Raw genomic sequence first — 27,779 nt, forward strand, 5'->3', positions numbered from 1 at the left:
TTAACTGTGTAGGCGGATAGGAACTGCTCAAACTGGAGTAGTTATTTTCAGGGAGTCGGTGTCTCTGAGGGCGCTTGGCGGCTGAACCGGAAGACCAGCGCCCGGAGAGGTGGGCCAGGAGAACTGCAACACCCACAAGGCTCCGCGCCTTCCTCTGAGCCACTTCCGATTGGCTTCGGGCTGGGAGGCCGACTATTGGTTCTGTGTGGACTGGAGGGCGGGAGCCGTGCTGATTTTTAGATGAGTGAAGTTGCCATCAGCCCCGCCTCAAGCACCCGGAAGTAATCTCCCTGGGAGGCCCACGTGTAGCGGAGAAACGGGAGTTTGGATGGGTCGGGGCCTGGCCCAACGGCTGCGGGCTGACTGACAACCCCCCAACACCACTCCCTCCTCCCCCCCCACTCCCTCCCCCCACCCCTCCCCCGCCCGCCCACCAAGCGACTCCGACACTATGAGGGCCGTTTTTGAGAAGGCGGGGCCTGAAGCTAATTGAGGGAGGTCCCCGCTGCCTCCCGCTATGGAGTCTACATTCAGCAGCCCCGCGGAGGCGGCGCTGCAGCTAGAGGCGGGCGCTGCCGGGCTGCGCACTCCTCTTGGGGACCTGGACCGAGTGTATGAGCTGGAGCGAGTCGTTGGATTTGTCCGCGACCTGGGGTGTCAACGGGTGAGGAGCGGATGGTTCGCCCAGAGGATCGGGATCTTGGGTGATTTTGTGAGGATGGGAATGAGGGAACATGCTTCTCTGGGAGGAGGGACTTTGAAGGTTAGGTAGGGACTCCCGGAAGGTTTCCTTTGAAGAGGAGAGGCTGTTCCTGACTCCATGGTTTACGCTTACAGGTGGCCTTGCAGTTCCCTGATCAGCTATTGGGAGATGCTGGGGCCGTGGCTGCACGACTGGAGGAGGCCACAGCGTCGAAGGTGTTCATTCTGGGAGACACAGCCTATGGCAGGTGTGAACTTGGAGCTTGCCGATAGAGGGTGGGGTAGGTCTAGGGATCCAGGGCTCATGGCATTTCCCCTCTATGACAGTGTCTGACCCCGATGGTTGTGTTTCCCCCTGATGGTGATGTTTCCTCTCCTGATACTAGCTCTTCTCAGTGACGGTGTCTTCTTTTCATAACGTCATATTCTTCATTGACCACATTTTCCATTGACGACGGCAATGCTTTTCTCGATGAGAACCCCTCTCACTAATGGTGTCTCCTCTGCAGCTGCTGTGTGGATGTACTGGGTGCTGAGCAAGCTGGAGCTCAGGCCCTTGTACATTTTGGCCCTGCCTGCTTAAGCCCTCCTGCCCGCCCACTGCCCATTGCCTTCGTCCTTGGTCAGCGATGTGTGGCCTTGGAGCTCTGCGCTAAGGCCTTCGAGGCCCAGAACCCAGACCCCACAGCGCCTGTGGTGCTGCTGAGTGAGCCGGCCTGTGCCCACGCCCTGGGTGAGGGTTTTGCCTTTGCATGCAGGAAGGGTGGGCTGACCAGTTTGTGCCTTAATTTCCCCATGTCAGTACACTCCCATGGAGTTCTTAATATGGGTTTCACCCCAGCCTCTGCTTTTGGTTCCCATTCAGTCTCCTGGGGATGAGGGGGATCCTGCTTTACCAGACCCCAACCCTGACACCACCTCCTTCTTCCAGAGGCCTTGGCCACCCTTCTGCGCCCACGGTACCTGGACCTGCTTGTCTCCAGCCCAGCTCTTCCCCTGCCAGTGGGCTCCCTCAACCCAGATCCTGAGCCCCTGGAGCGTTTTGGGCGCCGCTTCCCCCTGGCTCCAGGGAGGTGTTTGGAAGAGTATGGTGCCTTCTATGTGGGGGGCTCTGAGGCCATCTCTGACCCTGACCTTGACCCAGACCTGAGCCGACTGCTCTTGGGCTGGGCACCAGGGCGGCCCTTCTCCTCCTGCTGCCCAGACACAGGGCGGACTCAGGATGAAGGTGCCCGGGCTTGGCGGCTAAGAGCACGTAGACGCTATCTGGTAGAGAGGGCCAGAGATGCCCGTGTGGTGGGGCTGCTGGCGGGCACGTTGGGTGTGGCCCGACACCGTGAGGCACTGGCACACTTGCGGAACCTGACACAGGCTGCTGGCAAGCGTAGCTACGTGTTGGCCCTGGGGCGACCCACGCCTGCCAAGCTTGCCAACTTCCCTGAGGTGGATGTCTTTGTGCTGTTGGCCTGTCCTCTGGGTGCCCTAGCCACCCAGCCTTCTGGAAGCTTCTTCCGGCCTGTATTGGCACCGTGTGAGCTGGAGGCTGCCTGCAACCCTGCATGGCCACCTCCAGGCCTGGCTCCCCACCTCACACATTATGCGGACTTACTGCCTGGTGAGTGGTGGGGGCACTGCCTAGGCTAAAAATGCTTGGGGCATGGAGTTGGGGGGCCAGTATGGATCCGCTTTCTCCCTCCCTCCCTTCCAGGCTCTCCCTTCCACGTGCCCCTCCCTCCACCTGACTCCGAGCTGTGGGACACCCCAGATGTGTCACTCATTACTGGCGACCTCCGACCCCCACCTGCCTGGAAGCCATCAACTGATCCTGGATGCTCAGCCCTAACCCCGAGGCCCCAGCTGGAGCTGGCTGAGAGCAGCCCTGCAGGTCAGTGTGGCAAATCTCCACTCCCATCTGAATTCTTCCCCTATGTTCAGGCCACTCAGCCTCAATCCCCTCCCTCTGCAGCCTCATTCCTTAGTTCCCGGAGCTGGCAGGGACTGCAACCCTGCCTGGGTCAGACGCCGGTGACGGCAGCTGTGACCGGAAGACGAGGGATTGCCATCGCCTACGAGGATGAGGGAAGCAGCTGATACCATGTGGGGCCAGAGCCACAGGTGGACTTGAAGACCTTTAGTGCTCCCTGCACCAACTCCACTCTTCTGCCAGGATCCTTGAAGGAGCCTGTCACTGAGGCAGCCCCTCACTGGGGATAGGATTCAGCTCTTCCTGTCCTGTCCTGGCGCTGGCACAAGGCTTAGCACATTTTGGCTTGGTAAATATCTGTTGTTTGACTGATGCGGAAACAGCTTTGGGTCTTCCCTGAAGCCTTCTGGGCCATCTGTTCTCCCGGGAACAACAGCACAAGACAGTTGAGGGTCTGCCTTTGTTAAAGGCAGGTGCTAAATGGTTTAGACCATGGTTTCTCAATCTTGGCACTATTGACACTTTGGGCCAGATAATTATTTGTTGTGAGGGGCTGTCCTGGGCATTGTAGGATATTTAGCATCATCTCTGGTTTCTGCCCAGTAGGTTCCGGTAGCACGCCCCTCCCCAGTTGTGATGACCAGAAATGTCTCCAGATGTTGGCAAATGTCCCCTATGGGGGCAAAAGCGTCCCCAGTTGAGAACCACTCGTCTGCACCTATGCTGTCCAATACAGTGGCCACATGTGGCTGTTCAAACATAAATTTGAATTAAGTAAGATTAAAAACTCAGTTTCTCAATCACACTAATCACATTGCAGTGCTCAGAGCCACATGAGAGGACAGTGCAGCTATAAGACATTTCCATCATTGCAAAGAGTTCTGTTGGCCAGTGCTGGTCTACACTGACTCCAATTAGTTTCTCAGGGAGATCACAGAAATTTGAATAAACCAGATAATTTTTCTCCTTGTTTCTTTCTGTTCATCAAATACCGCAGGTCCTGCACAGGTCCTGTGGGTTGAGATCTGAATTGTATTTGACTGGATTCCTGTCCTCACAGTGTGGCTGGGAAGAGAGGCAGTTAAACAGGCAATTGCCACATGGTGAAGCAATATTCTTTATGAGTAGGGAAGCCCCCAGGGGCAGCTGGAGCCCAGAAGAGGCTTCTCAGAGGGAATGTTACCTAAGCTGGATCGCTTGGAGGGGGGAAAAAAAAAAGCAGAAGTGAGGTGAAAAAGACATTTGGGCAAAGGGTACACCATGCTAAAATAGGCGTAAACCAGCATTGTGGGTGCTTCAAGCAAAGTGGAGTTGCTGGACCCTAAAGGTTCAGAGGGGTGAAATGAAATGACTCACCTCTTAATTCCCCACATTTGCCGAGAATCTTGGCATATTGTGGTTGTCCAGCGTGTTGAAGAAGCAGGTGAACAGGGAGATGTGATTTCTGCCCTCAGGGATTGCCCAGTCTGCTAGTAGAGGCAGTTCTGTAAACCGACCGTGGTAACTGGGACAAGGTGGGCACCAATCATGTATTTTACGGATATGTATTGAGCACCCACTGTGTGCCAGGCACTGGAGATCCAGCAGTGAGCTCAGGAATCCTTTCATGGTGCTTACATTCTCCTGGTGGGGGCGATAGACACAGAACACTTAGTATGCAGAATGGTGATAAGGGCTATGGTAAAGCTGGGAAGGAGTGCAAGAGAAGGGGCTGCAGTATTAAACAGGATGGTCAGAGAAGGCCTTCTGAAGGTGAGCGAAGGCTGAAAGAAGTTAGGAATGAACCACGCGGATAATTTGGAGAAGCAGAGGGAACAAGTGCAAGTGCAACGCGTTGAGGGTGTGACCGGTGTGTTCAAGGAACAGCCAGGAGGCCAGTGCAGTCAGAGGAGGGAGTTAGTGGGGAAGTATTAGGAGATGAAGTCGGGTAAGAGGCATGGGGAGGCGCAACAGTAGAGGCCTAGTAGGCCATTTTAAGGACTATGGCTTTTATTCCGAGGGAAATGGGGGCCTCCGAGGTATTTCAAAGAGAGTGACATGCTCTTGCTTAAGTTTCATAATGATCGCCAGGGCGGCGGGGGAGCCCAGAGCGGGCGCACTCCCCTGCCTCTGGTTAGGGAACCCTTCCTGGGGGAATGGTATCCCAAGACTAGTGGGTGTTGGCTGGGCCATGGGGTGAGCACGAAGAAGCGTGCTTCAGGCAAAGGAAACAGCATGAGCTCAGTGAGGGACGGAGCGGACACCCTCGCGGAACTGGGTGGGACGGTCGTGGGGAGGCCTGCGAGATCAGCACTGGCTTGGAGACTAAGCTAGGGCGGCGGCGAGCAGGAAAGCAGGGCTGGTGGCCGGAGCAGGACGGAGTGTCGGGGCGCAGAGGGAGCGAGCTTGGTCGGACGCGAGACTGACCGGCCAGGTAAGTAAGAGTGGGCATCCGAGGCCCTCAGGGGTGTGAGACTACAACCACCACAATCCTCTGCGTCCGCACTTCCGGCATCACCAAGTTCTAGAACGGCGGCGCTGGGGCGCCAGGCCTGGCGTGTGGTCACGTGGCGCCGGCGCGTCACGTGGGCGAGTCAGGTGACACTGCGGGGCGGACGGCGGACTCCGGGACGAGGTTTGAGCTCTGGCCCCCCACCCCGCCCCCGACCCGAGACCCGCCGTCGTTGCCGCCATGACTGGGCTAGTGCTGCTCTACTCCGGGGTCTTCGTGGCCTTCTGGGCCTGCCTGCTCGTTGTGGGTGAGGCCGGGCCCTGGCGGGCGGGGCCGGCATCGGGCCGAGCTAGCCCGGCTGGAGCCCAGCGGGGAAGCGGAGGCTTGGGAATACTGGGCCCCGGCGCGGGCTTTGCACCCCGGGCTCCTGGACTTGCCTCGCGTCTGTCCGGGCCTCTGACCCCGACAGAAGAGACCCGTATCTCCAGCTGCTTGGGGAGGGGCGCGGGCGGGGCTCGCTGGGGACCGCGAGCGCAACCCTTGTCCGTTTCTGTCACTGCCGCCCCCTTCCCTCGCTCCCTGCTGTCGTCCCTCTCTTGCTCTTGACCGGCCTGCTTGGGTCACGAGCCGGCTGCTCCAGTTCCTCTTTTCCCAGTAGTCTTGCTCTCCCCCCACACGCACAGCGTGTTGGGTAAACAGCGGCTCGGACTGGGCTGGCTGCATCTGGTGGGGCCTGGCCAGAGCTCTTGCTCCCTCCCCTTCTCCAGGGTATTTAGGCCTGCCGGTGGCTCCTCTTGACGGGTCTGGGTCAGGGAGGTGGTGTCACAGAGGGGATATGTTCCTGAAGGAGTGGCAGAAAACGGAGGTCTGAATAGAGGAATTTGTATAGGCAGCTGTGCTTTTACGTGGGGCCAGCCAGAGGACTCTCCCTTGACTTAGGTGTAGGCAGACCTTTTGGGAAGGTGGCCCATCAGCTGGGCAGTAGCTTCTTGCCTAAGTTGTGGCGCTTCTCTCTAGAGAGCAGTCCCTAACCCCCGTTTTTCTCACTGCTGCAGGAATCTGCTACACCATTTTTGACTTGGGCTTCCGCTTTGATGTGGCATGGTAAGGGAGAGGTTTGTCCTAGGAGCTTCTTTGCAGCCTGCCCTCTCTGATCTGATCCCTACCCCACCCCACCCCCCAGCTGTCTGGGATGGGGACCTTTGGGAAACACGAAGTGTTTTGTCTCAGCATCGAGGACTAGGGGTGTTGGGGAGGGAGTGGATTTTGTGCGCACTTCTCCACCACGGCTGAATTGTCTTCCCCCGTCTGCACACCAGGTTCCTGACGGAGACTTCCCCCTTCATGTGGTCAAACCTGGGCATTGGCCTAGCTATCTCTCTGTCTGTGGTTGGGGCAGCATGGTAAGTGTTGGGGTCATGGGTCAGGGGAGGGGCTGAATCAGAGCAAGTGGTGTCACTGGGTTCTTAGTCATCTTGGGGGCAATGACAGGATTGGGCTCTGCTCATTGGTTTCTTATCCGTCCACCAGGGGCATCTATATCACTGGCTCTTCCATCATTGGGGGAGGGGTGAAGGCCCCCAGGATTAAGACCAAGAACCTGGTCAGGTAAGTGTAGGACCCTTGTAAGGTTGTCAGAACCAGCTGCATTGGTAGCTGCCTGTGTGTTTGACCTGCCTGACGTGCTGCTCCTGACGAGCCTCCTGTTGGGGTCGGATGTCAGTGGGGGAGAGGTGGCTGGAGACTCTTCAGGGAGGAAGGTTGGTTTCTTTCTCAACTCTTTCTCCTCTCCACCCCCTAATCCCCTGCTACCACTACCAGCATCATCTTCTGTGAGGCTGTGGCCATCTACGGCATCATCATGGCGATTGTCATTAGCAACATGGCTGAGGTATGGAGGACTAGGTGGGGTGGGCATCTATTCCAGTGTGTTTATATGTTGCTTAGTGATGGTGGAGGAGGGGGAGTGGAGTAGGGGGTGATTTCTGATTATTTCTCTGCTTCCCTCAGCCTTTCAGTGCTACTGACCCCAAGGCCATTGGCCATCGAAACTACCATGCAGGTAGGTGGGTATGTGAAGGCAAAAAGTTGGGGCTTCACAGCTGCTTCCCCCTCCAGTGCGCACCCCAGCTTAGATTCTTCATTTTGATATTCTCTCACCTACTTTGGGCTGCTTTGTAGAGTTGGGGTGGTGGCTGGCCCCATTAGTCCATGTTGAATCCCTTGCCCTCATCTCTCCTTGTGTCTGGCTTGGCCTCAGTGTTCCCCTTCCATCTCTCCAGGTTACTCCATGTTTGGGGCTGGCCTCACAGTGGGCCTGTCTAACCTCTTCTGTGGAGTGTGCGTGGGCATCGTGGGCAGTGGTGCCGCCTTGGCTGATGCACAGAACCCCAGCCTCTTTGTAAAGATTCTCATTGTGGAGATCTTTGGCAGTGCCATCGGCCTCTTTGGGGTCATCGTTGCGATCCTTCAGGTGCTGAATCCCCCTGGGAAGCCTCTATTCTTGTCCCCAACCCAGCCTCACCCTTCTTCTGGAGGAGCCACAGTGCTCCCGTCTACACCTGTAACCATAAGAACCTCTTAAATAGTTTCCACCACCTAGTTCCCATCTTTTGGTTTTCCCCTTTTGAAGTTCTCCATTTATTTCTGTCTTCAATGTGGTATCACTGACAACTGTCTTTTTTTGTCTGTTGTGCCTATATACAAAAGATTTAGCTTCTCTTTCCTGTTCTGTTATTTTGTCTCTTCCTCGCTGTCTTTGTAGTCTAGACCAGGTTGGGATGCGTTTGTCTCAGTCCGTCTTGGTGTGTTTGACTGTGATGTCAGTAGGACAGCACATCGGAGGTGTGTGTGATGAAGGATCAGCCTGAGTGTCTGAGTGTGACTGTGGGCGCCTGACTGGGTTGACTTGGTGACTGGCACTGTCCATATGCCACTTCTCTCTGTCTTGTCTGTCCCACAGTTGAACTCTGTAGTTGTCTCTGTGTCCCTGTTCACTGTGTTTGTCACAACATGTCCATCCTGGTCTAGTCATCCATCTGTTGTGGTCTGTCCGTCCTGCCATGGATCTGATCATCTGTCATTTGTCATTGTCTAATCTGTTTCTCTGTCCCTGACTGATTTCTCCTGTTCTTCTTTTGCAGACCTCCAGAGTGAAGATGGGTGATTAGACGATCTGCGTGGGCGGGGCCGTGCCCCACTCTTATTTATTTGTGGTTTTCCCGGGACAGCTGGAGCTGTGCCCCTTAGGCTTTCAGGGGGCTTGGTGTTCAGGGCCCTCCCTGCACTCACTTCTGAGGCACTGCCTGGCTGGATCCGCAGTGTGGGGAGTGGGCTGCTGTTGACTGTGTGCAGCTTGGCACCCGTGTCCCACCTCCACCTCCAGCCCATCTTCCCAGTGTTTGTGAAATAAACATGGTATTTGTCTGGGTCAGTGCTGCTTCTCTTGCCTTTCTTCGCCACCTCCTTTCACAGAGGAAGGGTAAACAGGCCTGTAGTTCTCAACTTCATGCCAGCTTCTTGCCAACTTTCCAACTCATATACACTGTTTCTGCTGTGGACGACGATGGCTCCTGGGTTGGAAGGAAAGTGTGCTGGGCTGAGGACTCTGTAGCTCTGAACATCTTTATTGAAGGGAAGGGGGGAGTCTAGGTATATGGGCCCATGTGTTTGTGTGGGGAAGGGAGGTGTCCTAGTTCCATGCCTTCAGGGCTCTGGTCAGCCCAGCCCCAGTTAGCCACATCTGCTTACCTGGCTCTACCCTCAGGCATCCATCATCTCTACACCTGGGGCCTTGGAACCCATTCATTTGCCTCTGCCCGTCCCTGCACCATACCCTGCCAGTAACTAGTTTGATCCCTTGGGGCCATGTCCAGCTCCTCCCACTCCTGTCCAACCTCCTGTTCCCTAGAAGCCCCTGCCACACACTTCTGTCTACGCCTTTCAAAGTCCTGCCCAGTTTTAACTAGCAGCCCCCTCCTCTGGCGGACCCTAGTCATGCTCCCATCGATGAGCTGACAGACAAATCCCTGACCTCCCTGCACGAGTTGGCCTAACTTCCAGGTGCCCTTCTTTGGCTGAGTTTGCGCTCCAACCCAGACCAGACCCCATTCCTCCGTAATGGGTTTTACCCATCCACACCCTCTCCGGTTCGGACCTCGAATCCATCCCGTTGGATGAGTCTGATTAATTTCTCCCGCCCCTCCCCGGTCCTCCGTCCCCTCGCTCAGTCGCGCTTAGCCGCCGGCAGGGGCGGGCGTCGGAGGCGCGCGGCGGGTACGGGCGCGCTGGAGGCGGGGGGCTGCGGGGGCGCGCGCGCGGGCGCGCGGGCCGGGCCTGCCCCTCCGAGGCGCCGTAGCGCGGGAGGGAGGTGGCGGCGCTGTGGTCTCTCGGTCGGCGGGTCCGTGGGGTCTGCCCGGCCGCCCGGCCCCGCCCTGCCCCCCGGGGTGGCTCGGCTCCATGGCCCGCGGCGGCGGCGGGAGGCGGTCCGGGGGCCGCTGGGGCCGCTGACCGGGGAGGCGGAAGGCGGCGGGGCCGGGCCATGGGGGACGGAGCCGTTCGCAGCCGCCGGAGCCCGGAATCCAGCCGGAGCCGGAGCGGCGCCCCCTGCTGAGCCCCGAGAGCCGGGTGAGAGGGGGTCGCGCGCGGCCCCCAGTCTGGGGCCCCGAGATTCTAGACCCGGCCCCGCGAGGGGTGCCCCGAGCGCGGCCCCGAGATCCCCGCCCAGGACCCGGTGAGAGTCGCTAGCGGCCGGACCCCGGCCTGGCGTCACCCCACCCTACCCCCATCCCTCGAGTCTCCTCGCCCCCCTCGGGCTCCTCTGCCCGCTCCCAGCCAGCCTCCCTTATTGTCCTCGCTCACCCTGGCCTCGTGGCGTGGGGAGGCGCTCCTCGCTCCCTTTCCTCGGCCCCTACCCCACATCCTCTCCTCCAAGCCCCCTCCCCGCCAGGCTCCACACCCACCCTATCTTCGCTGCCTCCAGGTCTCGGGGTGCCACGTGTTCAGGCCACTCAGCCTTACAACCCCGCCCAAACGCACCTCGCAGCCCGGCAGCCTGACCCAGAACCCCTGCCCCGGAGGGAGGGGTGGGAGTATTTGCACGTGGGTCCGGGTGTTGTGAACTGCCCGGGAGCCCGGCTGTGTGACTCTGTAAGTCCAGGAGCAGCGGCTTTGTTTGTGAGTGCGTGACTCGTTGTGTTGCTGTTACTGTCACCCAGGCGTGTCTGTGACTCTATATGTAGTTCTGTGTGTATCTGAGTGCAGGTGACTGTAGCTGGGACTGCGGGTGTCTGTGTGGTTGTGTGATGCTATGTATCTGAGTGAGACTCACTCTGCTCTCTGAAGCACTGCCAGGAGTGCCCCCCAGAAGTGTTGTTGCTGTGTCGGACCCACAGTTAGAGCCATGGCACAGGCAAGACCCTCTCCTAACATGCTGTCTCCAGGGCCCAAGCGTTCCCCTTTCTGGGAATCAGAACCAGCAGTGCTGGGCAGGCCCCAGAGAGTTCATCCCAATCCTTGAGGTCTTATGGGAGGTGTGTCTGATGCCCCACTCTGTATTTTGACCTCTTGCTCCAGAGGGAAGGGATCCCATAAACATCTTGTTCAAATTTGGGCCACCTGGATGGTGAGGGCCACTTCGCAGCCTGGTCCCAGATGGCCTGGCTTGCTTGCCACCGGAACCTGTCCAACCAAACCACTGTCCCCCATGTTCCCCAGAGGACTAAATGAAGTCTTGAGTACAAAGTGCTCTTGCATGGTAAGTACTCAGTAAATGGTCTCTCTCCCCCAGACCAGGAGTCCTGGGTTGAGGATGCTGGCCTGTGGGGCGTTTGTTCTCTGGGGCACAGAGAACACATGTGGGTCTATACGTAAACGTGTTTCCTTGTTCACGTATGAGCCAGCGTGAACTAGAGGTCACATGTCCACGTTCTTGGGAATCCATAGGGTGTGTGTGAAGTCGGGCAATAAGGGCACGTACCTGAGTGTGAGGGTGGGTGAGGCTGTGCTTACGAGTGTCAATGAGGATGAGGAAGGAAGGCATTGTGTGACGATGTGGTGGGAGTAGTGAGTTGCCAGGGACTGTGTGTATTTGCAGGTAGAATGTAAGTTGAAGGGTGTGAGCAGGTAAGTGTGAGGATGCGGGTCTAAGAATGTGAGCGGTGCGCAGGAGGGTGGGTGGCCTAGCCCCTCCGGCCCTGACCTCGTGGGTCTGTTTCTCTCCTACCCCTGCTCAGGCCAGCAGCCGGATGCCCGGGCCCATTGGGCGGGCCGGTGGCCGCCTGCGGGATGAGCAGATTGCTCGGGGGGACGCTGGAGCGCGTCTGCAAGGCCGTGCTCCTACTCTGCCTGCTACACTTTCTCGTGGCCGTCATCCTCTACTTTGACGTCTACGCCCAGCACTTGGCCTTCTTCAGCCGCTTCAGTGCACGAGGCCCCGCCCGTGCCCTCCACCCAGCTGCCAGCAGCAGCACCAACTGCTCTCGGCCCAACGCCACTGCCCCCAGCTCCGGACTCCCCGAGGCTCCCAGCGCCCGGCCAGGCCCCACGGCTCCTGTCCTGCCACCCTGTCCTGACTCGCCGCCTGGTCTTGGTGAGCCTACAGGGTGGGGCTTGTCTCTAGGGGTGGGCAGGGGACTGGGGGAGTGGAGTCTTGACCCACGGGGGTGCCAAGGGTCTGGGTGTGTTGTCAGAGGGCTGTTCCTGGGGTTCCCTTGCCCACCCCAGGCGGAGGGAGAGGGCTGGTGTTCCTGGGTTCTGATGAAGGCCTGATTCCTGCCACCGTCCTGCCTGCAGTGGGCCGACTGCTGATTGAGTTCACCTCACCCATGCCCCTGGAGCGGGTGCAGAGGGAGAACCCAGGCGTGCTCCTGGGCGGCCGCTATACACCGCCCGACTGCACGCCAGCCCAGACGGTGGCGGTCATCATCCCCTTCCGACACCGGGAGCACCACCTACGCTACTGGCTCCACTATCTGCACCCCATCCTTAGGCGACAGCGGCTGCGCTACGGCATCTATGTCATCAACCAGGTGTGTTGCCTGCGGCCCCCAGGCTGGCCACCAGCCACCAGGGAACCTATGAGCACCCGTGGGTGAGGGGCCCACATGCCTGCTGGTGCAGCCACAGTGTTGGGGGCATTCGTGGCTGCTTGTCTGCCAGTGCTTGTGCGGACACGTGTGCGTACATGTGGGGGCACGTGTATGTCATTGCGTGTGTAGGCAGGTTTGTATGTGCATTCAGGGGAGTGCACATGTGTTAATGGTGGTGTGCACACTGCCAGGTGTGTGCGTGGCCTCGATAGGGGGTGAGCGCCATTGTCTACCCGTGATAGGCCCCATCCATGGGGGTGGTGGCTTAGGGTATGCTGGTTATGAGATATGGAGGGCCCCGAGCAGAGGGAGAGTTAGACCTGAAAGAGGGATCAAGTCTGCCTTAGGGCCATGTGCTGAGCACAGCTGAGATCCAGGAATTCAGCTCAGGCTCTGAGCCCTGCCACGGGCCTGGCTGGGGCTGGCCGCCGGAACCTGGAGAGGATCTGATAGAGGCCCTCCTCCCCACAGAGAATTCCCAGACTTGAACTTGGATCCCTTTAGACTCCAGGACAGTGGTGTGTGGCTGGAGTTGGAGCAGCAGGCAGTGGGACCACCAAAGGGCCTGGTCCAGCCCTGGGGCGGGAAAGCGACGATCGAGATGGGTCTTGAGGGATGTTCAGGCATCAGCTGGCGGAGGGACTGGAGGAGGCAAGCATTTTATGTAGAGGGACCTGGAGGCCCCAGGCCCCAACGAGAGAACTGGTCTCATGTGTTCGGGAACTGTCCACTGAGGGGTGGGGTCCAACATGTAGGGTGGGTAACAGAGATGAGGTTGGAAGAGCTAGTGGAGGCCAAATCCAGAAGGGTCTTAGGAGGCATCTTAAACAGTTGGATTCTAGCCTGAAAGTGATAGGGCACCATTATGAGGTTTTAATGAGGGAGTAATGTGTATGTGTGCTTATTAAAAAGATTGCTCTGATTGCTTGTGGACAGTGGGATGGAAGGGGAGCCTGGAGGCAGGGGGCCCGGTTGGGAAGACGCTACGATGTTCAGGAAGGAGGTGGTGAACGTGCATACGAGTCGGGCAGGAGTCGTGTGGGTGAGGGGAGAGATGTGACACAAGTAGCAGAGAGTAAGGAAAGGGAGGCCGGGACATCTCGAGGGTTTCTGTCTTGACTGTTGGCAGTGTGGATGCCTGCGCCTCTGAATGAGATGGGAACATAGGATCTAGGCCAGGTCTGGGGGAGAGTGCGACTCTGAATCCTTTTTCGCATGTGATGAATTTAAGCGCCTGGGGGAGTATAAGAGGAATGTTCAGCAGGCAGTTGGACAAATGAATCGACCTGGGAGTGAGGTCTGAGGTGGAGAGGGATCCGTGAGCCACCAGTACACAGAGGATGGTCCCTAAACAGCAATGTCAGCCTGCCCAGGGGGCCTGGGAGCTGAGAGGAGAAAGCCAGAACATAAGGGAATGGGTGGAGAAAGAGAGAACACACAGGCCACGCGGGTTGGCCAGAAAGGTTTGAGGAGACCCAGGAGAGCTTGGTGTCCCAGGAGCCCAGGAATAAGTGCCAAGAAGGGAGCGTGGGGCTTCCTGGTGGCGCAGTGGTTGAGAGTCCGCCTGCCGATGCAGGGAACACGGGTTCGTGCCCCGGTCCGGGAAGATCCCACATGCCGCGGAGCGGCTGGGCCCGTGAGCCATGACCGCTGAGCCTGCACGTCCAGAGCCTGTGCTCTGCAACGGGAGAGGCCACAACAGTGAGAGGCCCGCGTACCGCAAAAAGCAAAAAAAAAAAAAAAAAGAAGGGAGCGTGGCAGCTGCATGAGCGCTGCTGGGGGAGTAAGGAAGGATGTAGACCAAGAAGCGTCCAGTGGATTTAGCAACAAGGTGGGCCCAGCGAGAGCCATTTCAGGGGCCTGGTGGGGGCGGAAGCAGATTGCAGTGGGTTGCAGAAGGAATCAGATTTGACAAAATGCAAGTAGCCAATTGGAGACAACTCTCGATCATAAAAAAACCCCTATGCTGAGAAGGGAAGGCAAAAGGTAGGGTGGTGGCTAGAGGGAGGGCTTTCTTTGGATGGGAGAGAAATAAGCATGTTTATGAGCCCTGTGGGAGAAACCTAGGGCTCTGGGGTGGTGAGTGAGGTTAGAAAGGAGTGCCAATGAGCCAGGAGAAAATGGACAGTTGCTCCAAGGGCTGGTGGGAAGGTTCAGGGCAAGGAGAAAAGAGAGCAGGTGGGGCTGGGCCGTTCAGGGTCCAGGGGAGCAGCTCCCACCCCCTCGGGCCCAGGCTGGCTGGTGAAGAGGAGGGGCTACTCCTCCTCTCCTTCCAGAAGGTCCCACTTGGAGACCAGGAGCCTCTCTGGCTCCAGCCTGGAGATCATGGGTTGGATCAGGGGGCTCAGGGGCCAGCCAGCTCCTTCCATGGAACCCTCCTTGCTCTGGCCAGAATTTGGAACTTGGGGCTACATGGCCAGGAGGCTGGCCTCAAGGAGACCTCGTCCCGCAGCTCATTTCTCGGGGGATCCCAGGTTCACTGTGCTTATCATTTTGTTGGGGAGACAAGTGAATTGAGCCTGGTCCCGTCCTGGTCCCAGAGGCTGCCCAGGGAGTTAGATGAGGATCTACATGAGCCAGAGGGGACAGGTGGCTGAAGCTCAGTGGCTCAGTCCTCGTGGTCCCTGCATCTTAGATGCTGGTCATTTGGGGGCATTTTTTGTTCATCTCACTCTCTGACGTGCTCAGTAGGGAAACTGTTCAGGGCCAGTCATCTCTAGGATCTGCACCAGCAGAGAGAAGACGCCTGGCACCAAGGACAGGGCCACGTGGCATGTTTGAAGGAATGAATGAAAGGAGAGCTCTAAATTGTAACAGTTGGAATGGACCCTGGCATAAGTGAAGCGCACAGGAGGAAATGAGTAATTATACTGGGGCGGGGAGGCTTGGTGACAGAGGCCTTTCCAGACATGAGTTTGATAAGCAGAGAAGGAGAGCATTCCAGGCAGAGGGAACTGCTAACACCGAGGCCTGGAGGCAAGAAAGTATCTGGCATGTTCTGGGGTCGTGGAGGAATGTAGTACAGCTGGGCCTCAGCATCTGAGGGCAGTGGCCAGAGAACAGGTGGAGTCCATTCCTGAAAGGCCTTGCAAGGCCAGGTCCAGGGTAAAGAGCTGGCCTTGATCCCTACAGTCTGGGGGCCCCAGTGGGGGCAGGTGGGGTAGTACTAGGCCCACAGGGACCACTCTGGACGGTGGTAAAGTGGCAGGTGTCTCCGAGTCTCAGGCCCAGAGCTGACCTGTCCCCTCCGCCAACCCCAGCATGGTGAGGACACCTTCAACCGGGCCAAGCTGCTCAATGTGGGTTTCCTAGAGGCGCTGAAGGAGGACGCCACCTACAACTGCTTCATCTTCAGTGACGTGGACCTGGTGCCCATGGACGACCGCAACCTGTACCGCTGTGGCGACCAGCCTCGCCACTTCGCCATTGCCATGGACAAGTTTGGCTTTCGGTGAGGGCTCCCTTCTCAGGTGGACCCTAGGCCTCCCCACCCCACCCAGGCCATCGTTCCCAGCCCCAGTGGCCCCCTAGCTGCCGGGCCTCCGTCTGGAATCCCCGGGGGCCCCTCACTGATGCCTGCCTTCCGTGCCCTAGGCTGCCCTATGCCGGCTACTTTGGAGGTGTGTCGGGCCTGAATAAATCCCAGTTCCTGAGAATCAATGGCTTCCCCAACGAGTACTGGGGTTGGGGTGGTGAGGATGACGACATCTTCAACCGGTGAGTGGGGACAGGGTGGGGAGTAGACTGGGTGCTTGAGGTGGGGGGGGGTGGGCGCAGACCGGGCGGGGCTCTTCGCCCTTCCTGGCGCCTGCTCCAGCCCGGCTGTGTCCGTCCCCAGGATCTCCCTGGCTGGGATGAAGATCTCACGCCCAGACATCCGCATAGGCCGCTACCGCATGATCAAGCACGACCGGGACAAGCATAATGAGCCCAACCCTCAAAGGTGACCCCCAGCGCCCTCGACCCCAACCGCCCCGGCCCCTTCCTCTGTGGAGGTGACGTCCCAGTGCCACTGATCCCCAGAGGTGATCCCAAGGTCCCCGACCCTTGACTTCTAGAGATGACTCCCACCACCCCGATCCCTGTTCCCCAGTCCCCAGCTCAGCCTCTCCCCACCTGGCTCTCGCCCCTGGCCTGATTCCTAGAAGTGACTGAAGTTTAAAGGCAGGGCTCAGATCGTCACTGAGTAGCTCGCATTCCTCTCGGTGCCCTCGCAGACCTCACTTGTGCCAGAACAGATAGGACGAGAGATAGCGGGCCCAGGGTACAGCTCCAGGGCCTGAGGACCTAACAGAGGTGGCCCGAGCAATGTGGGGTGGTAGTGGAAATCATTGCTGAGCCCTCTGAGATTGGAGTAGGCGGCTGGTCTCTGAGGAGGAAGCAACATTGGTGTCTGATGCTGGGTGGGAGAAGTGCCTGAGGGCATGTGAAATGTAGGGGCAGGGGGCGAGAGGGTGCAGAGCAGTCAGACCCAGTCCCAGCTGGATAGCCCGTGTGGGGTTCATTCTAGGCAGGGAGGCCGGCAGAGGCAGCACAGGGCGATCAGGGCAAGGTGCTGTCTTAGCAGAAGAGGGAGTGATGGTGGGAGGCTTCCTGGAGGAGGTGATGGTAAACTGGAGTTTGAAAAGAGTTATTCATTCTACAAATATGTGTCACACACCTACCCTAGGCACAGTGCTATATTCACCAGGCTGATGGAGGAGGCCAGTCTGGATAAAAGGAATAATATGTGTAGGAGTCTGGAATGTGAACGTCCATTGTATACGCTAAGAGTCTGAAACTCTTCAGTCTGAAGGCTGGGAGTGACAGGAGAGGAGGTCTCTGCTGATCCCAGGTTGGGAGTTTCACTTTTGTCCCAGAGGCACTGGCGAGTCATGGAAGGGCTTCCAGCGGGGAGGGGGCAGGACCAGATTTGGGTTTGGAAGGATCACCCTTTGAGTTTGAAGAAGGTGAAGGGCTGGCAGAGCTGCCGGGTGGAGCAGGAGGAAGCAGACTAGGCCCAAAGGAGTTGACGGAGCCCCGGGTGCATGTGGTGTGACACTGCCGTGCCCACACGGGACCAGTAGGGATGTTCTGCTCTGAAGCCAGTGTGTCAGAGTGGGGAGGGAGGCGGCAGCACTGATGGAGGGTTGATCTTTGGCAGAAGCATGACGCACCAGGCGTCCAGGGAGCTGATGAAAAAGCAGTTCAGATAACCATGGTGAGCAGGGAAAGGACGAGAGGCTGGGAGAAGAGGTGCTTTGGGGCATCTGAGGGAGAGCGCTCAGTGTTGGGATGGCTCTGGAGAGCTCAGAAGGACTGGGAGGATCAAAACAGTTGGGATGAGGGTGGGAGGAGCTCTGGAAGCACATGCCAGGGGCCATGGTCCTGTTTCAGGAATAGCGTGTCTAGGTGCCATCCTCAGTTGTGATGTCTGCCTTGGGGGGGGGGAGTGGCATGATAGCGAGATGTTTCTGGCTTAAGGAACTCTGTGAATGCTGGTTTCATCTACCTAGTTGCTTTTGCCTCAGATCTAGGAGTTCTGGATTCTTCTTTCCCTCACCCTACATGTCCGGACCATCAGCCGGTCACATCAGTGCAACCCCCCAAACATATCTGAGCTGGTCCACTTTTCCCTTTACCTCTGCCCTAGTGAGGCCTCCGTCCTCTTGCCCGGCCGGTTTTCTTTCTTCCCTCTTCTAGAGTTCATGTTCCCTGGCCCTCCCTCCCGCAAACTGGGCGAAAAATCCCTCAGTGTCTTCTCACCCACAGAATAAAAAACTGCTTCCTCTGACTTACAGAGGCCTGCCCATACATGCTCTAACCTCCCAGCTAATCTTACTCTGGTTTTTCCCCTTGGCCCATTAAGCTCGAGCCACTTAGCTGTGCAAATTCCCATTTCCAGTGTAGGGTCAGCACGTGCTGTTACCTCTGCCTGGAATGCTCTTCCTCTGCTGTCAGCTTGATGGCCCACACGCACCCCTTCCACTGCAGTCATCCTGGTCTCCCTCTCCTGTCTCCCTTAGCGTGCTGATGTCTTCCTTGTCTGTTACTTGTCTCCCTTAGTGGAATAGACTTGCCACGAGAGGAAGGACCTTGCTGTCCTGTTCATGGCTGTGACCCTGGTGCTTAGAGCGCGCCTAGCACACGGGGACTGCTCAATAAATAGATGGTGAAGGAGTGACTAAAGGATGAGGAACAGAGAAGATGGCACAGTGATGATGGGTGTGAGGAGTAAAGATGATGCATACAATACAGGACACGTTGCATTTGAGGTACCTGTGGGGTGCCCTGTGTCTAGGTCTGAGATGAGAGAAAGATTTGTGAGGGTGTTGTGATTCTGGACTCAAGGGGGTGAGATCTCTTTTTTGAGGGTAGTTGCAAGAGCCAAAGGGCTCCAGGCAGGTGGAGGGGGCGACGAAGAGAACCGAGTCACCCCAGGAAGAAGCCAGGATGGCGTGCCCCTTGGCCCCAGTGATCTCTGTTGGGTTTGGTGGTGAGCCCTGATCTGGACCCACTTCCATCCTATCTAGGTTTACCAAGATTCAAAACACGAAGCTGACCATGAAGCGGGACGGCATCGGGTCAGTGCGGTACCAGGTCTTGGAAGTGTCTCGGCAACCGCTCTTCACTAATATCACAGTGGACATTGGGCGGCCCCCATCATGGCCCCCTCGGGGCTGACACCAATGGACAAAGGCTACCAGTGCCAAGGATTGCCTGCCAGAGGACTGACCTACAGCCTGGCTGGTGGCTGCTCTGTGACAGATCCCCCAGGACAGAGACTGTGGGCTCTGTTTTCTGAGGGTCTTCAGTAGGCCCCCCAGCTGCACCTGGAAGTTTCACAACCTACTTCGGGGAGCTTCTGTCCTGGGCAGGCGCCTCAAGTGTGGCCCTCTCTGGGGTCAACCCTTCTTCCTGCTCCTCCCTCCCCAGTTCAGCCCACCTCACTGTCAGGGTTGGGCCAGCCCCTGCACTGCCTCGCCGAGTGGCCTGGGCCAGGTCACTCCACCTCTCTGTGCCTCAGTTTCCCCCCCTTGAGTCCCCTAGGGCCTGGAAGAGTGGGAGGTATGACTAGGGGGCAATGTCGCTTCCAGGGGGAATTCTCAGACCTGGGGATCCCCCATGCTCCCAGGGGAGGGGAAACCTTTTTCACTCAACATTGTAGGGGGCAAACTCCAGTGCACCCCCTGCTGAGGAGCAGCGCCAGGAGGGGACCAGAGGGGGTGCTGTGTCGCTGCCTGGGATCTTGGGGTTGGGCTTTGCATGGGGGCGGATGGGGCTTGGATCAGTTGGGTTCCTGCCCCGCCCCCCTCAGAGAGAAGGCAGTAGCCCCAGGGCCGGCTCGTGTTTGTACATTGCACAGAAACTTGTGTGGGTGCTTTAGTAAAAAACGTGAATGGAGGAGCCCCTTTGTGTGTTTGGGGATGGGGATCTGGATCCCTAAGCCCAGACCCGGAGTGTGTTATGGGACGGCCAGGGGGAACCAGGACAGCCTATCGGTCTGGCCCAGGCTGTCCTGGTTCCCTAGGCTCCTCGAAACGCAGTGGTTCGCTAGACTTCCGCCGGCTGGAAGGAGAAATGTTTACCGTGCAGCTGCCTCCGGGCCAGAAGAGACAAAGAAGTAATAAACCCATTGGGCTCAGATTTCTCCGTTCTTTCACCTGCCCTGAAGCCGAAAGGTGCTTAGAATCAGGGCGGGGTGGATGGTTCGCACTCCAAAACCACCTACCACGGCTGTGGGTTGGGCTTCGCGAGCCGGCACCGCCCTGGAATGGGCGGGGGCGGGGCCTTATGGGGGAGGGGCTCGGGGTAGCGGGCCCCGTTTCCCGGGTGACGGTCGCGCGGAAGAGGCGGGGCTAGGGTCCCAGTCCCGCGGCCTGGCTCCTGAGTACCCGGCCACGGAGAGTCGGCCAGTAGAAGAGAAGGCGCCAGAGATCGGCGGCTCTGCACCGGGCATCTCTAGTCGTAGGGACGGGCGGCAGAACGGGGTGGGGCTGGGGAGAGGATGGCCCGAGCAACAGGCTGGGGGCGTGGCATGTGAGACCAGGAAGGGGTGGGGCGTGTGTGGGCGTGCCCGGCCCTGGGAGACGCGCTGTCTCCCAGTAACCCAGCTCTCCGACCTGCTGTCCGGCAGTCCGCGCGTTGTGGGGTGGCGGTGCGGGCAGGCCATGCCTGGGGACTCTCCGCCGCTGTGGGAGCTGGTGGAAGAGCACGTTCCGCTCCCGGAGCGGCCCGAAGTGAAGAGGATTCTAGGGGAGACGACGGTGGACCTGAGCCTGGAGCTGCGGGCAGAGGTGGGGCGTGGGAATGTGGGCCCCACTCCAGGCCTGTCCCACGACTTGGGTGATTTCGTCACCTCCTCCGGGTCCCTGGCTCTGCCCGGTAACTTTCGAGCTCTTGTCGGATCTCACTGTCCGCCCAGCCCTCTGGCTACCAGTTTAACTCTGCACTGCCCCTCACTCCCCTAGCTCCCCTTCCTCCCCTTATTTCTCCCCCGCAGTCGCAAGGGGTCCCAGCTCTCCTTGCAGGTGGTGGTGCTACGATCACTGCTCCGAGAGGCTCGATCCTTCCAAGCCCCTGGTTCGCGCCCCACCTCTGACCTCTCCTCCCTTCTGGCACCACCGCCCCTCCTAAGAGACCTCGTGCGCCAGGAACTGCGGCAGCTGCTCCAAGGTCTCCGCGGGAAGGCCATCTGTGAGGGCAGGTTGGAGCCTCAGACCTGGGGCAGGGCCCTGTCTCCAGAACTCAGATGGGCTAGCCCTGAAATTGACAAGGGGCCAGGGTCGCCTTTCCTGTGGTTCCCTGGAAGGAGCCCCTGAGTGTCCCCCGTGTGCACCTTCTGCAGGGACCAGACCCAGGCTTGGGTCCAGTATAGCCCCGGGGTCCTGCGCTTTGCCTTGGAGGAGCCCAGGCGTGATTTGCCAGAGCAGGGGATATTCCGCCTGAGAGCTGGTGAGCCCAGGTATAGTGGTAGGAAAGGAGGGGTCTGTTCCCGCTTGGCAGAGACCCCAGCCAACTGGCGGGTCCCACCTGCCGGTATGGAGGAGCTCCTGGTCTGGGACTGGATTCTTCTACAGCCACTTGTTGTAGGGATCAGCACATGAGGGCTGCAGGCCCAGGAGACATGTACCAAGCCTGGAAGCTTGGTTTGATCTGGGTCTTAGAGCATGAGGAACAAACTTCCAGACAGATGAAAAGAGAAGAGCTTTGCAGGAAGAGGGAGCACTACACGCAGACATGGGTGGAAGGAAAGGCTTCATCCAATGGTCCGTTGTTCCTCTGGCCTGGAGAACAGCCGCAAGGGCTGAGCTAGAGAGGGCTGGGGACTGCACGAGATAAATGAGCAGCAGCGTGTTCATCACTGAATGGCAGCAACTTATTTGTCACACATCCTTAGGAAGTGGGTGACGTCCCCATTTTGCAGATGAGGAAACTAAAGCTCAGAACGAATGATTGATTTGTCCAAGCTCACACACAGTGAAGGGTGGCAGAGCCCATTTGCAAACCCAGGCTCCAGAACTCCTCCTCTTAGTACCATCTTATGTTGCCTTTGTGAGAAAACACACAAAATTGTCTAGGAGAAATGGCATTTGTGTCCTGAAGGCCTGGGGTGAAGCAACACGGGAGAGTGATGTTGACTTCATCTGCCAGCAGCTGTCACAGGGACCTCAGCGTCATCAAGGACCAACTGAACGTGTCCCACGTTGACCAGGTTGCCGGATACCTGCGGTGAGGCCCCTGAGTGTGTGCAGTGGGGGTCGAGACAAGGAGGGTGGGACGGGGGATGGATCCTAACGTACTGGGACTATGAGGAAGGAGGAGGGAGGCAGCATACCTGATGGGGAGACCCAGGAGAGTAGGGCTGAGAGGTGGAAGGGGCAGGGTGCTGGTGAGGTTGCTGCCAGGAAGTAGCCAAGTAGGGATGCCAGCAGGGGCCTTGGCCTGAGGACTTTTATCCTGGGGTGTGGGAGAGAGATGGACCACAGAAGAGTCTTTTAAACAGGGGAAGGGCTGTGATCTGGGGGAGAATGGAGGCAGGAGGACTTGCAGGCCCAATACTGTCGTAAAGAAGAGAGAATGGGGCCCCCCAGCGTGGGCGCTGGGAGGCGGGCTAGGAGAGGACACGTCCTGCCCTGGAAGAGGCCGGCGGGGCTGCAAGGCCGTGCTGGGATTGCACTTGGGCAGCAGAGGGAGAGGTGGGCTGAGAAAGGAGGGCCTAGAGGGGACTCCTGGTAAGGCTGGAGGCTGGGTCTGTGTGGCGGGCTCTGCTGTGACCCGGGCCTGCAGCACTGCTGCCGGTGCCGCACTCCCCCATGTCCCAGGGCCCTCCTGGAGGAGGAGTGTCGCAAGTTGAAGAGGGAGATTGCCATCCTGCAGGTGAGCGGCAGCCCTGGGCCTCCCCACCCCCAGAGCCTTTCTGCTGAACCTAGACACACCCGTCTCTCACCTGGTGTGTGAGATCCACATACATGTGTGTGTATGTGTGTGCAAAGATTGTGTGATTCCTCTGTCCATTTCTCCTGTATGCACACTTCCCGTAAGTGTGAATCCAGATTCTGGTTGAGTCCCTAAGTCCAAGGTCGGCACTTTTAGATTAACCTGCTGGATTTGCCCCTGGTCTTTTGCCTCCTTCTCTTCCCCATGTCTGGGTTCGGGCCTGCCACTACCTTGCCAAGCTCAGCTTTTCAGGGAGGCTGGTGTTCCTCTCAGGAGTGTCCTCAGGTGGCTGGGATAAGGAGGCTGCATGGGGTGGTTCCTGGGCCCCACCATGGGTATCTTGGCCTCTGCATCCTGCCCCGCCCCACCCCGCCCCTGCCGTAAGGCTGGGCACTGAGCCAGCTCTCCCTGCAGCGCCGCCTGGAAGAGGAGTATACAGGGACCCCTTGGCCCTCTGAGGCAACCCTAGAGCCCACCCTGGCAGGTGAGGACCCTGAGCAGGCCCCAGAGCACCCAGCCTCCTGTCCCTGTCCCGCTCTTGTACACACACCCTGGAATTGCCGAGTGCTGTGTCTCAGCTAGACCTCTCCTCCAGAGCTACAGGAACAGAAGGCAGCCATGCAACAGGAGCTGCGGGCACCTCTGAGGCCTTCCTGTGTCTCCCCCGGTCACAGGTAAACCAGAGCAGGTGGACAGCTGGACGGGGTGGGCTAAGCGTCAGGCCATGGCCCCCTCACAGCTACTCCCTCCTGTTCAGGCTGCAGCCCTTGGAGTCCTCCAGCCAGGGCCTCGGACCACTGCCTTGCTTCCGTGGGGCTGCTGGAGTTTGGGCCAGGCCTCTCCAGTGCCACCTGCCCTCTCCTCCTCTGGAGCGCTGCCCCAAACCTCAAGGCCTGGCCACCACCTGCCGCTGGGGACGGAAGCTTCAGTGCAGCCCCAGAAAAAGGCCAGCTTCCACTCCGATGTCCAGTGTGGCGCCCCAGGCCCCAACCTGAAGGGCTGGGCAGGAAGGAGACTTCCGCTTCTGCTGGAACTCGCCCTGTCTGCTGCTGACACCTCTCAGCTGCCATGGCCCAGCCCACTTTAGATCTAGTCTTGGATGAGCCCTCACCGGGATTCCAAGGCTGCCTGTCTGTCTGGTCCTCACCCTACCCCCTCGCCTGGTCCTTGGTGTCTGGTCCTGACCATCACAGCCTCTGGCCTTTCTCTTCCCAGGCATCCCTCAAAGGCCTGGCAAGAAGAGGTCTCATCCCAGCCCTGACTCTCGTCCCCATGGGGGACCCAGACAAAGCACAGCAGCGGCTCAGAGACAGGAATAGAAACTTCATTAAAATCTATGGACTTTAAAATCCTAGTGGTGCACGGATGGGCAGGGGTGGGCGGCGCACCGTTATTGCTACAGAGGATTAGAGGCGGCTCTTCTGGGGTTGTCACTGCACAGAGGGGTACAGAGGACGGACAAACGGATACTGCAGGGCTTGGGGGAAGGAGCTCTGGCTCCAGAGAGGGGGTGGGGCACACCGGCTGGGGTCATTTGGCACGTGAACAAGGGCAGCCCATTTTGGGAAGACTGGGCCTTTAGCCTGGCAGAGGGAGGGCAAGGGGGTGTCACGTAGGGTCCCCTTCTCCAGGGCTCTGGGCTCAAGCCTCCTGCTGAACATCACCCCACCCCTTTCCCCAGAAACGAGTTCTTTGGGCAGGCTGTTGGGTCATAGGCCTCTGCCGGCTGGCCCTACAGCCAGTGCTGGGAGGCGGCACAGAGACCCCAGAGCAGCTGAGTGAGGTGCAGGCAGGCCTGGAAGACAGATTGGGCCCGAGGCCAAGGGCAAGGGGGTGGCAACCACAGATAATACAATTTTTACAAAAATAATTACACAGACAAACAGGGCTGGGGTTACAGCCTGACGTGTAACACTGCACCGCCCCCTAGCCCCTTACCCTGCCTCTAGGTAGGAAGATCCAAACCTGCCCGGGCAGAGGCTGGGGTCTGCTCCTGGGGGCAGGAACACTGGTCAGGAGGCTGAAGGCTCGGGGAGGGGGACAGGTAGGGGGCCCACCCGGAACCTTAGCTCAGGGCAACGTGTGGGGGCATCAGAGGCCACATAAAGTCCAGCTGCCTCTGGGGACCTGGCCTGAGACCCCTCCAAAGTGCTTTGGGCCCCCCAGCAACCCTCCCATCACTCACGCCCCCCAGCTGCCATCTTGGCATCCAAAGGACCTGTAAACACTAGGGACACGAGCACGAATGACCACGCTAGCAGTGGTGGCCAAGGTGACAGGAGCCGCCCTGGTCCGGGCGTGGAGGGGCAGGCGGTGACACCTGTCCACCGCCTCCCCAGTCTCTGTGGCGGGAGCACGGGGCGGGGGTGGGGCACTCCCCCGGCAGTTGTGCTCATATCCGGGAGTCCTGCAGACGGCTGGAGCCGTTACTTCCCACCGTGGGGATCTGGGCCTTGTCTGGGTGCAGCGGCTGGACCTCAAGCCCGTCTTCAGGAGAGGGTGGAATGGTGCAGGCATAGCGCCCCGTTCGGTGCTCCAGGAGGGCGGGCCCCCAGTCTCTGCTTGGCTTGGTTGCATTTTTCAGACGCTGCAGGAGAGGTAGGCATGGTTGGGGGCGGGGTGGGCATGGTCATCAGAAGGGAGCCCTGAAGCCCCATACATCCACCCCCTCCTGTTTCACCTGGCTGCCCCCTGCCCCCACCCCTCACCTGGAGGAGGGTATCCCCATCTGTGCGGCAGAGCTGGTACAGGGCGTAGAGTGGAATGCAAATGACAGAGGACAGAGCCATGAGGAAGCCGATGGCCACAGCCCAGCCTGGATACTGGTAGTGGTTGTAGGTAATTGGCTGGTACTGGATCACCGTGAAGATGAGAATGAACTGCAGAGAGTGGGGGACGGGAGTGGGCGTGAGTCCTGCCCAGCCCCACCCAGGCCTCAGGCCTCCTATCTGCACCCCCTCCCTCCCTCTCCAGTTTCCCAAACTAGAAAGAGGCATTTTGGGGAGGGCGGGGGTGACGTCAACGTTTGGGTAGTGGAAGAAGCTGATGGAACCAGGGGTCCAGGGTATGATGGGCAGGTGGCCACGGTGGAAGGGGAGAGGTCTGTCTTCTGCATAATCCTGAACCAGCCAGGGAGCCACTCAGCTGCCGTGGCCCTTGGAAGTCAGTTCTGCTCAAAGACTCGCAATGGCCCTGCATTGCCTGCTGAAGCAAGGCCAAATCCCTGGCCTTTAGGGCCTTCTCCGCCTCACATCAAGACCTCGGCTTATCTTTCTGGACTTACTGTCTCAGTGTCTCTGCTACACCCAGCGTTTCCCACCCTTCTTACTGTGGAGGATCCTCTTTTGCATCTTCCTCTGTCAAACCCTATGCAAATGCCACCTCCTTCAAGAAGCCTCCACTGATTTCCAGTCTCCTCTTCCTGAAAGGGCTTTAGTGGCATTTTCCATCTACTAAGCATTTTATGGGTGTTTCCCGCAGACCTGGGAGCTCCTGGGATTGCATCAGCTCTGGGTCTCCAGTGCCCAGCACAGTGCCTGGCACAATCTCGTGTGCTGATCTGAACTGACTTATGCAAGGAGGTGGGAGTAATGGGGGAGAGGAAAGGGCAAAGTCCTGCCAGTCTGTGGCTGTGGAGACAGTGACAGACAGCCTGGGGAGGCTCCAAAGGCTAGAAATCATGAGTGCCAGGCTGGGGATGCTCTCGGGAACCGCTTTGGAAAGAGATGAGGGACATGGGAAATAAAGCCTGGGGTTCCAGTAACGAAAAAACTAAAGTTAGCAGAAAGATGGGCAGGTGGCTCATGGGCCACCCAGAGGAGCCGGGGCAGTGGATGCCACTTGCCAGGAGGGCTCAGCATCCACCCTGAGCCCTCAGTTGTGTCCTGGAGCTCAGGCCCCTCCAGCCTTCTAGGTGACCAAATTCTAGAAGGCAAGACCCATATCCATTCAGGGGTGGGTGGGCCCCTCCTAGGACGCTGCACACACAGGAGCTTAGAGCAAGTTTTCTGAATGGAATTAGATCCTGATCTAAGGTGTGGATAAATTCTTTAAAAAAAATTTCTTTTTTAGGTTTTTGGCCACACCCCACAGCACGTGGGATCTTAGTTCCCCGACCAGGGATCAAACCCACGCCTCCTGCATTGGAAGGCAGAGTCTTAACCACTGGACCGCTGGGGAAGTCCCGATAAATTCTTTATTTGAGCTGATAGAAGGATGGAGTTTGTCAAAAAAAGACCTTTTCAGCAATATAAAGAAGTAAAGCCCCCAAAGAAAACCAACAGCTCAGAAACATGTGTCCACAGAGCCTGGCATCCTCACCTGAAGGTGGCTCCAGCCTGGCTTTCTGGGCACAGAGAGGGCGCTGCCGGCTTTGACTCAATCTCGTGGAGACACTGGACCCAGGGCCCTTCCTGCCTCCTGCCCTGCCTGGACGGTGCCCTGGGTCTCCGAGTAGGGCAGCAGCCTCCCGGGAGCCGTGAAGGATGAGCTCCCCTGGGGCAGGCCCTGGGCCAAAGCCACAACCCTCAAGGGCACGGCGCTTGGCTGGCATCTACCCTCCCCTCCTCCCACCCCTTACAGGAGACTTCCGTTGCTCCTGTTTCAAAGCTGGGCCGGTGGCCAGAGCTGGTGCCTGCGCCAGGCTCGGGAAGATCCCACACCCCATGTGACAGAGGCCTCAGCCCTCAGGGGCCTTTTATTCAGAAACATGAGCCACAGTGGAAATCCGGTGCTGACCTCTGTGGCACACGGGAGCTGGCATGACGGGGGCACGACTCCGGACCCTGCCCTGGCCACTTGGCTGACCCCTCCGTCGCTCAGAGATGGCTCTGCCTCTTCTCTGTGGAGGGACCATTACACTAGCAAATCCCTTTTGCCCCCCATTTCTCACCCTGAGCCTAAAGGAGCAAAATCAGAGGGTTTTTAGTCCATAGACCACCCCTCCTCCTGCACTTGTTTCTAGTGTAGCACGGGCCCAGCACACAGGCTCCAGATCAGACTACCTGCTTTGCATGAGGGCTCTGCCTCTTAGAAGCTGTGTAGCCTTGGATCAATTACTTAACATTTCGGTGCCTCAGTTTCCTCATCTGTAAAGTGGAGATCATAACGATACCTTGGAGAGTTGTATCACATGACTTAATATATGGTTCCCGGCCGCGGTGGGAGTTCCCTCCACCATTTCAGCTCCCTGATGGGAGTTTCCCAGGTGTTGAAT

General features: G+C 58.4%; 5 protein-coding genes across 7 annotated transcripts in view; 4 read left to right on the forward strand and 1 right to left on the reverse strand.

Moving 5' to 3' along the window:
• The first annotated feature begins 517 nt into the window (after positions 1–517).
• On the forward strand, positions 518–2,793 carry DPH2 (diphthamide biosynthesis 2). The gene is made up of 6 exons (XM_065892460.1): positions 518–664; positions 838–950; positions 1,212–1,435; positions 1,634–2,317; positions 2,411–2,587; positions 2,669–2,793. The coding sequence occupies exons 1-6, from the start codon at positions 518–520 to the stop codon at positions 2,791–2,793; spliced, it is 1,470 nt and encodes a 489-aa protein (XP_065748532.1).
• A 2,415-nt stretch (positions 2,794–5,208) lies between these two features.
• ATP6V0B (ATPase H+ transporting V0 subunit b) lies at positions 5,209–8,490 on the forward strand. Its single transcript, XM_065886013.1, has 8 exons — positions 5,209–5,364; positions 6,113–6,161; positions 6,377–6,460; positions 6,588–6,665; positions 6,879–6,948; positions 7,068–7,119; positions 7,340–7,530; positions 8,201–8,490. Exons 1-8 carry the CDS (start codon positions 5,298–5,300, stop codon positions 8,225–8,227), a joined length of 618 nt encoding a protein of 205 aa, XP_065742085.1. The 5' UTR covers positions 5,209–5,297; the 3' UTR covers positions 8,228–8,490.
• A 1,032-nt stretch (positions 8,491–9,522) lies between these two features.
• Positions 9,523–19,528, forward strand: B4GALT2 (beta-1,4-galactosyltransferase 2). Its single transcript, XM_065877534.1, has 7 exons — positions 9,523–9,683; positions 11,291–11,646; positions 11,850–12,085; positions 15,406–15,596; positions 15,740–15,862; positions 15,984–16,088; positions 18,658–19,528. The coding sequence occupies exons 2-7, from the start codon at positions 11,343–11,345 to the stop codon at positions 18,806–18,808; spliced, it is 1,110 nt and encodes a 369-aa protein (XP_065733606.1). The 5' UTR covers positions 9,523–9,683; positions 11,291–11,342; the 3' UTR covers positions 18,809–19,528.
• A 767-nt stretch (positions 19,529–20,295) lies between these two features.
• Positions 20,296–23,559, forward strand: CCDC24 (coiled-coil domain containing 24). The gene is made up of 8 exons (XM_065880976.1): positions 20,296–20,421; positions 20,656–20,831; positions 20,973–21,089; positions 21,779–21,856; positions 22,450–22,504; positions 22,979–23,048; positions 23,160–23,238; positions 23,322–23,559. The coding sequence occupies exons 1-8, from the start codon at positions 20,296–20,298 to the stop codon at positions 23,557–23,559; spliced, it is 939 nt and encodes a 312-aa protein (XP_065737048.1).
• Positions 23,560–23,868: 309 nt separating this feature from the next.
• Positions 23,869–27,779, reverse strand: part of SLC6A9 (solute carrier family 6 member 9) — a 32,430-nt gene continuing 28,519 nt past the window's right edge. For 2 of the 3 annotated variants that reach the window (XM_065877512.1, XM_065877501.1), the window contains 2 exons: positions 25,273–25,443; positions 23,869–25,151 (listed from right to left, as the gene is read on the reverse strand). In XM_065877512.1, the coding sequence (XP_065733584.1) occupies positions 24,957–25,151; positions 25,273–25,443 (366 nt within the window). In that variant the 3' untranslated portion in view covers positions 23,869–24,956. The remainder of the gene's footprint in view (positions 25,152–25,272; positions 25,444–27,779) is intronic. The other variant, XM_065877522.1, reaches the window with a different exon arrangement.

Source organism: Phocoena phocoena, chromosome 1 (assembly GCF_963924675.1).
Source record: "Phocoena phocoena chromosome 1, mPhoPho1.1, whole genome shotgun sequence".
In the NCBI taxonomy this organism is placed as follows: Eukaryota; Metazoa; Chordata; class Mammalia; order Artiodactyla; family Phocoenidae; genus Phocoena; species Phocoena phocoena.

What these genes read in the sequence shown, in the direction of transcription:
- DPH2 (XM_065892460.1), top strand. Translation starts at nt 518, where the DNA reads ATGGAGTCTACATTCAGCAGCCCCGCGGAGGCGGCGCTGCAGCTAGAG. An exon ending in TTATGCGGACTTACTGCCTG is followed by an intron (nt 2,318 to 2,410) that starts GTGAGTGGTGGG and finishes CCTCCCTTCCAG; the next exon opens with GCTCTCCCTTCCACGTGCCC. An exon ending in GGCTGAGAGCAGCCCTGCAG is followed by an intron (nt 2,588 to 2,668) that starts GTCAGTGTGGCA and finishes CTCCCTCTGCAG; the next exon opens with CCTCATTCCTTAGTTCCCGG.
- ATP6V0B (XM_065886013.1), top strand. Translation starts at nt 5,298, where the DNA reads ATGACTGGGCTAGTGCTGCTCTACTCCGGGGTCTTCGTGGCCTTCTGG. An exon ending in TCTGTGGTTGGGGCAGCATG is followed by an intron (nt 6,461 to 6,587) that starts GTAAGTGTTGGG and finishes TCCGTCCACCAG; the next exon opens with GGGCATCTATATCACTGGCT. An exon ending in TCATTAGCAACATGGCTGAG is followed by an intron (nt 6,949 to 7,067) that starts GTATGGAGGACT and finishes TGCTTCCCTCAG; the next exon opens with CCTTTCAGTGCTACTGACCC.
- B4GALT2 (XM_065877534.1), top strand. Translation starts at nt 11,343, where the DNA reads ATGAGCAGATTGCTCGGGGGGACGCTGGAGCGCGTCTGCAAGGCCGTG. An exon ending in TGACTCGCCGCCTGGTCTTG is followed by an intron (nt 11,647 to 11,849) that starts GTGAGCCTACAG and finishes TCCTGCCTGCAG; the next exon opens with TGGGCCGACTGCTGATTGAG. An exon ending in GATGACGACATCTTCAACCG is followed by an intron (nt 15,863 to 15,983) that starts GTGAGTGGGGAC and finishes GTCCGTCCCCAG; the next exon opens with GATCTCCCTGGCTGGGATGA.
- CCDC24 (XM_065880976.1), top strand. Translation starts at nt 20,296, where the DNA reads ATGCCTGGGGACTCTCCGCCGCTGTGGGAGCTGGTGGAAGAGCACGTT. An exon ending in CAGGTTGCCGGATACCTGCG is followed by an intron (nt 21,857 to 22,449) that starts GTGAGGCCCCTG and finishes CCCATGTCCCAG; the next exon opens with GGCCCTCCTGGAGGAGGAGT. An exon ending in GGGAGATTGCCATCCTGCAG is followed by an intron (nt 22,505 to 22,978) that starts GTGAGCGGCAGC and finishes CTCTCCCTGCAG; the next exon opens with CGCCGCCTGGAAGAGGAGTA.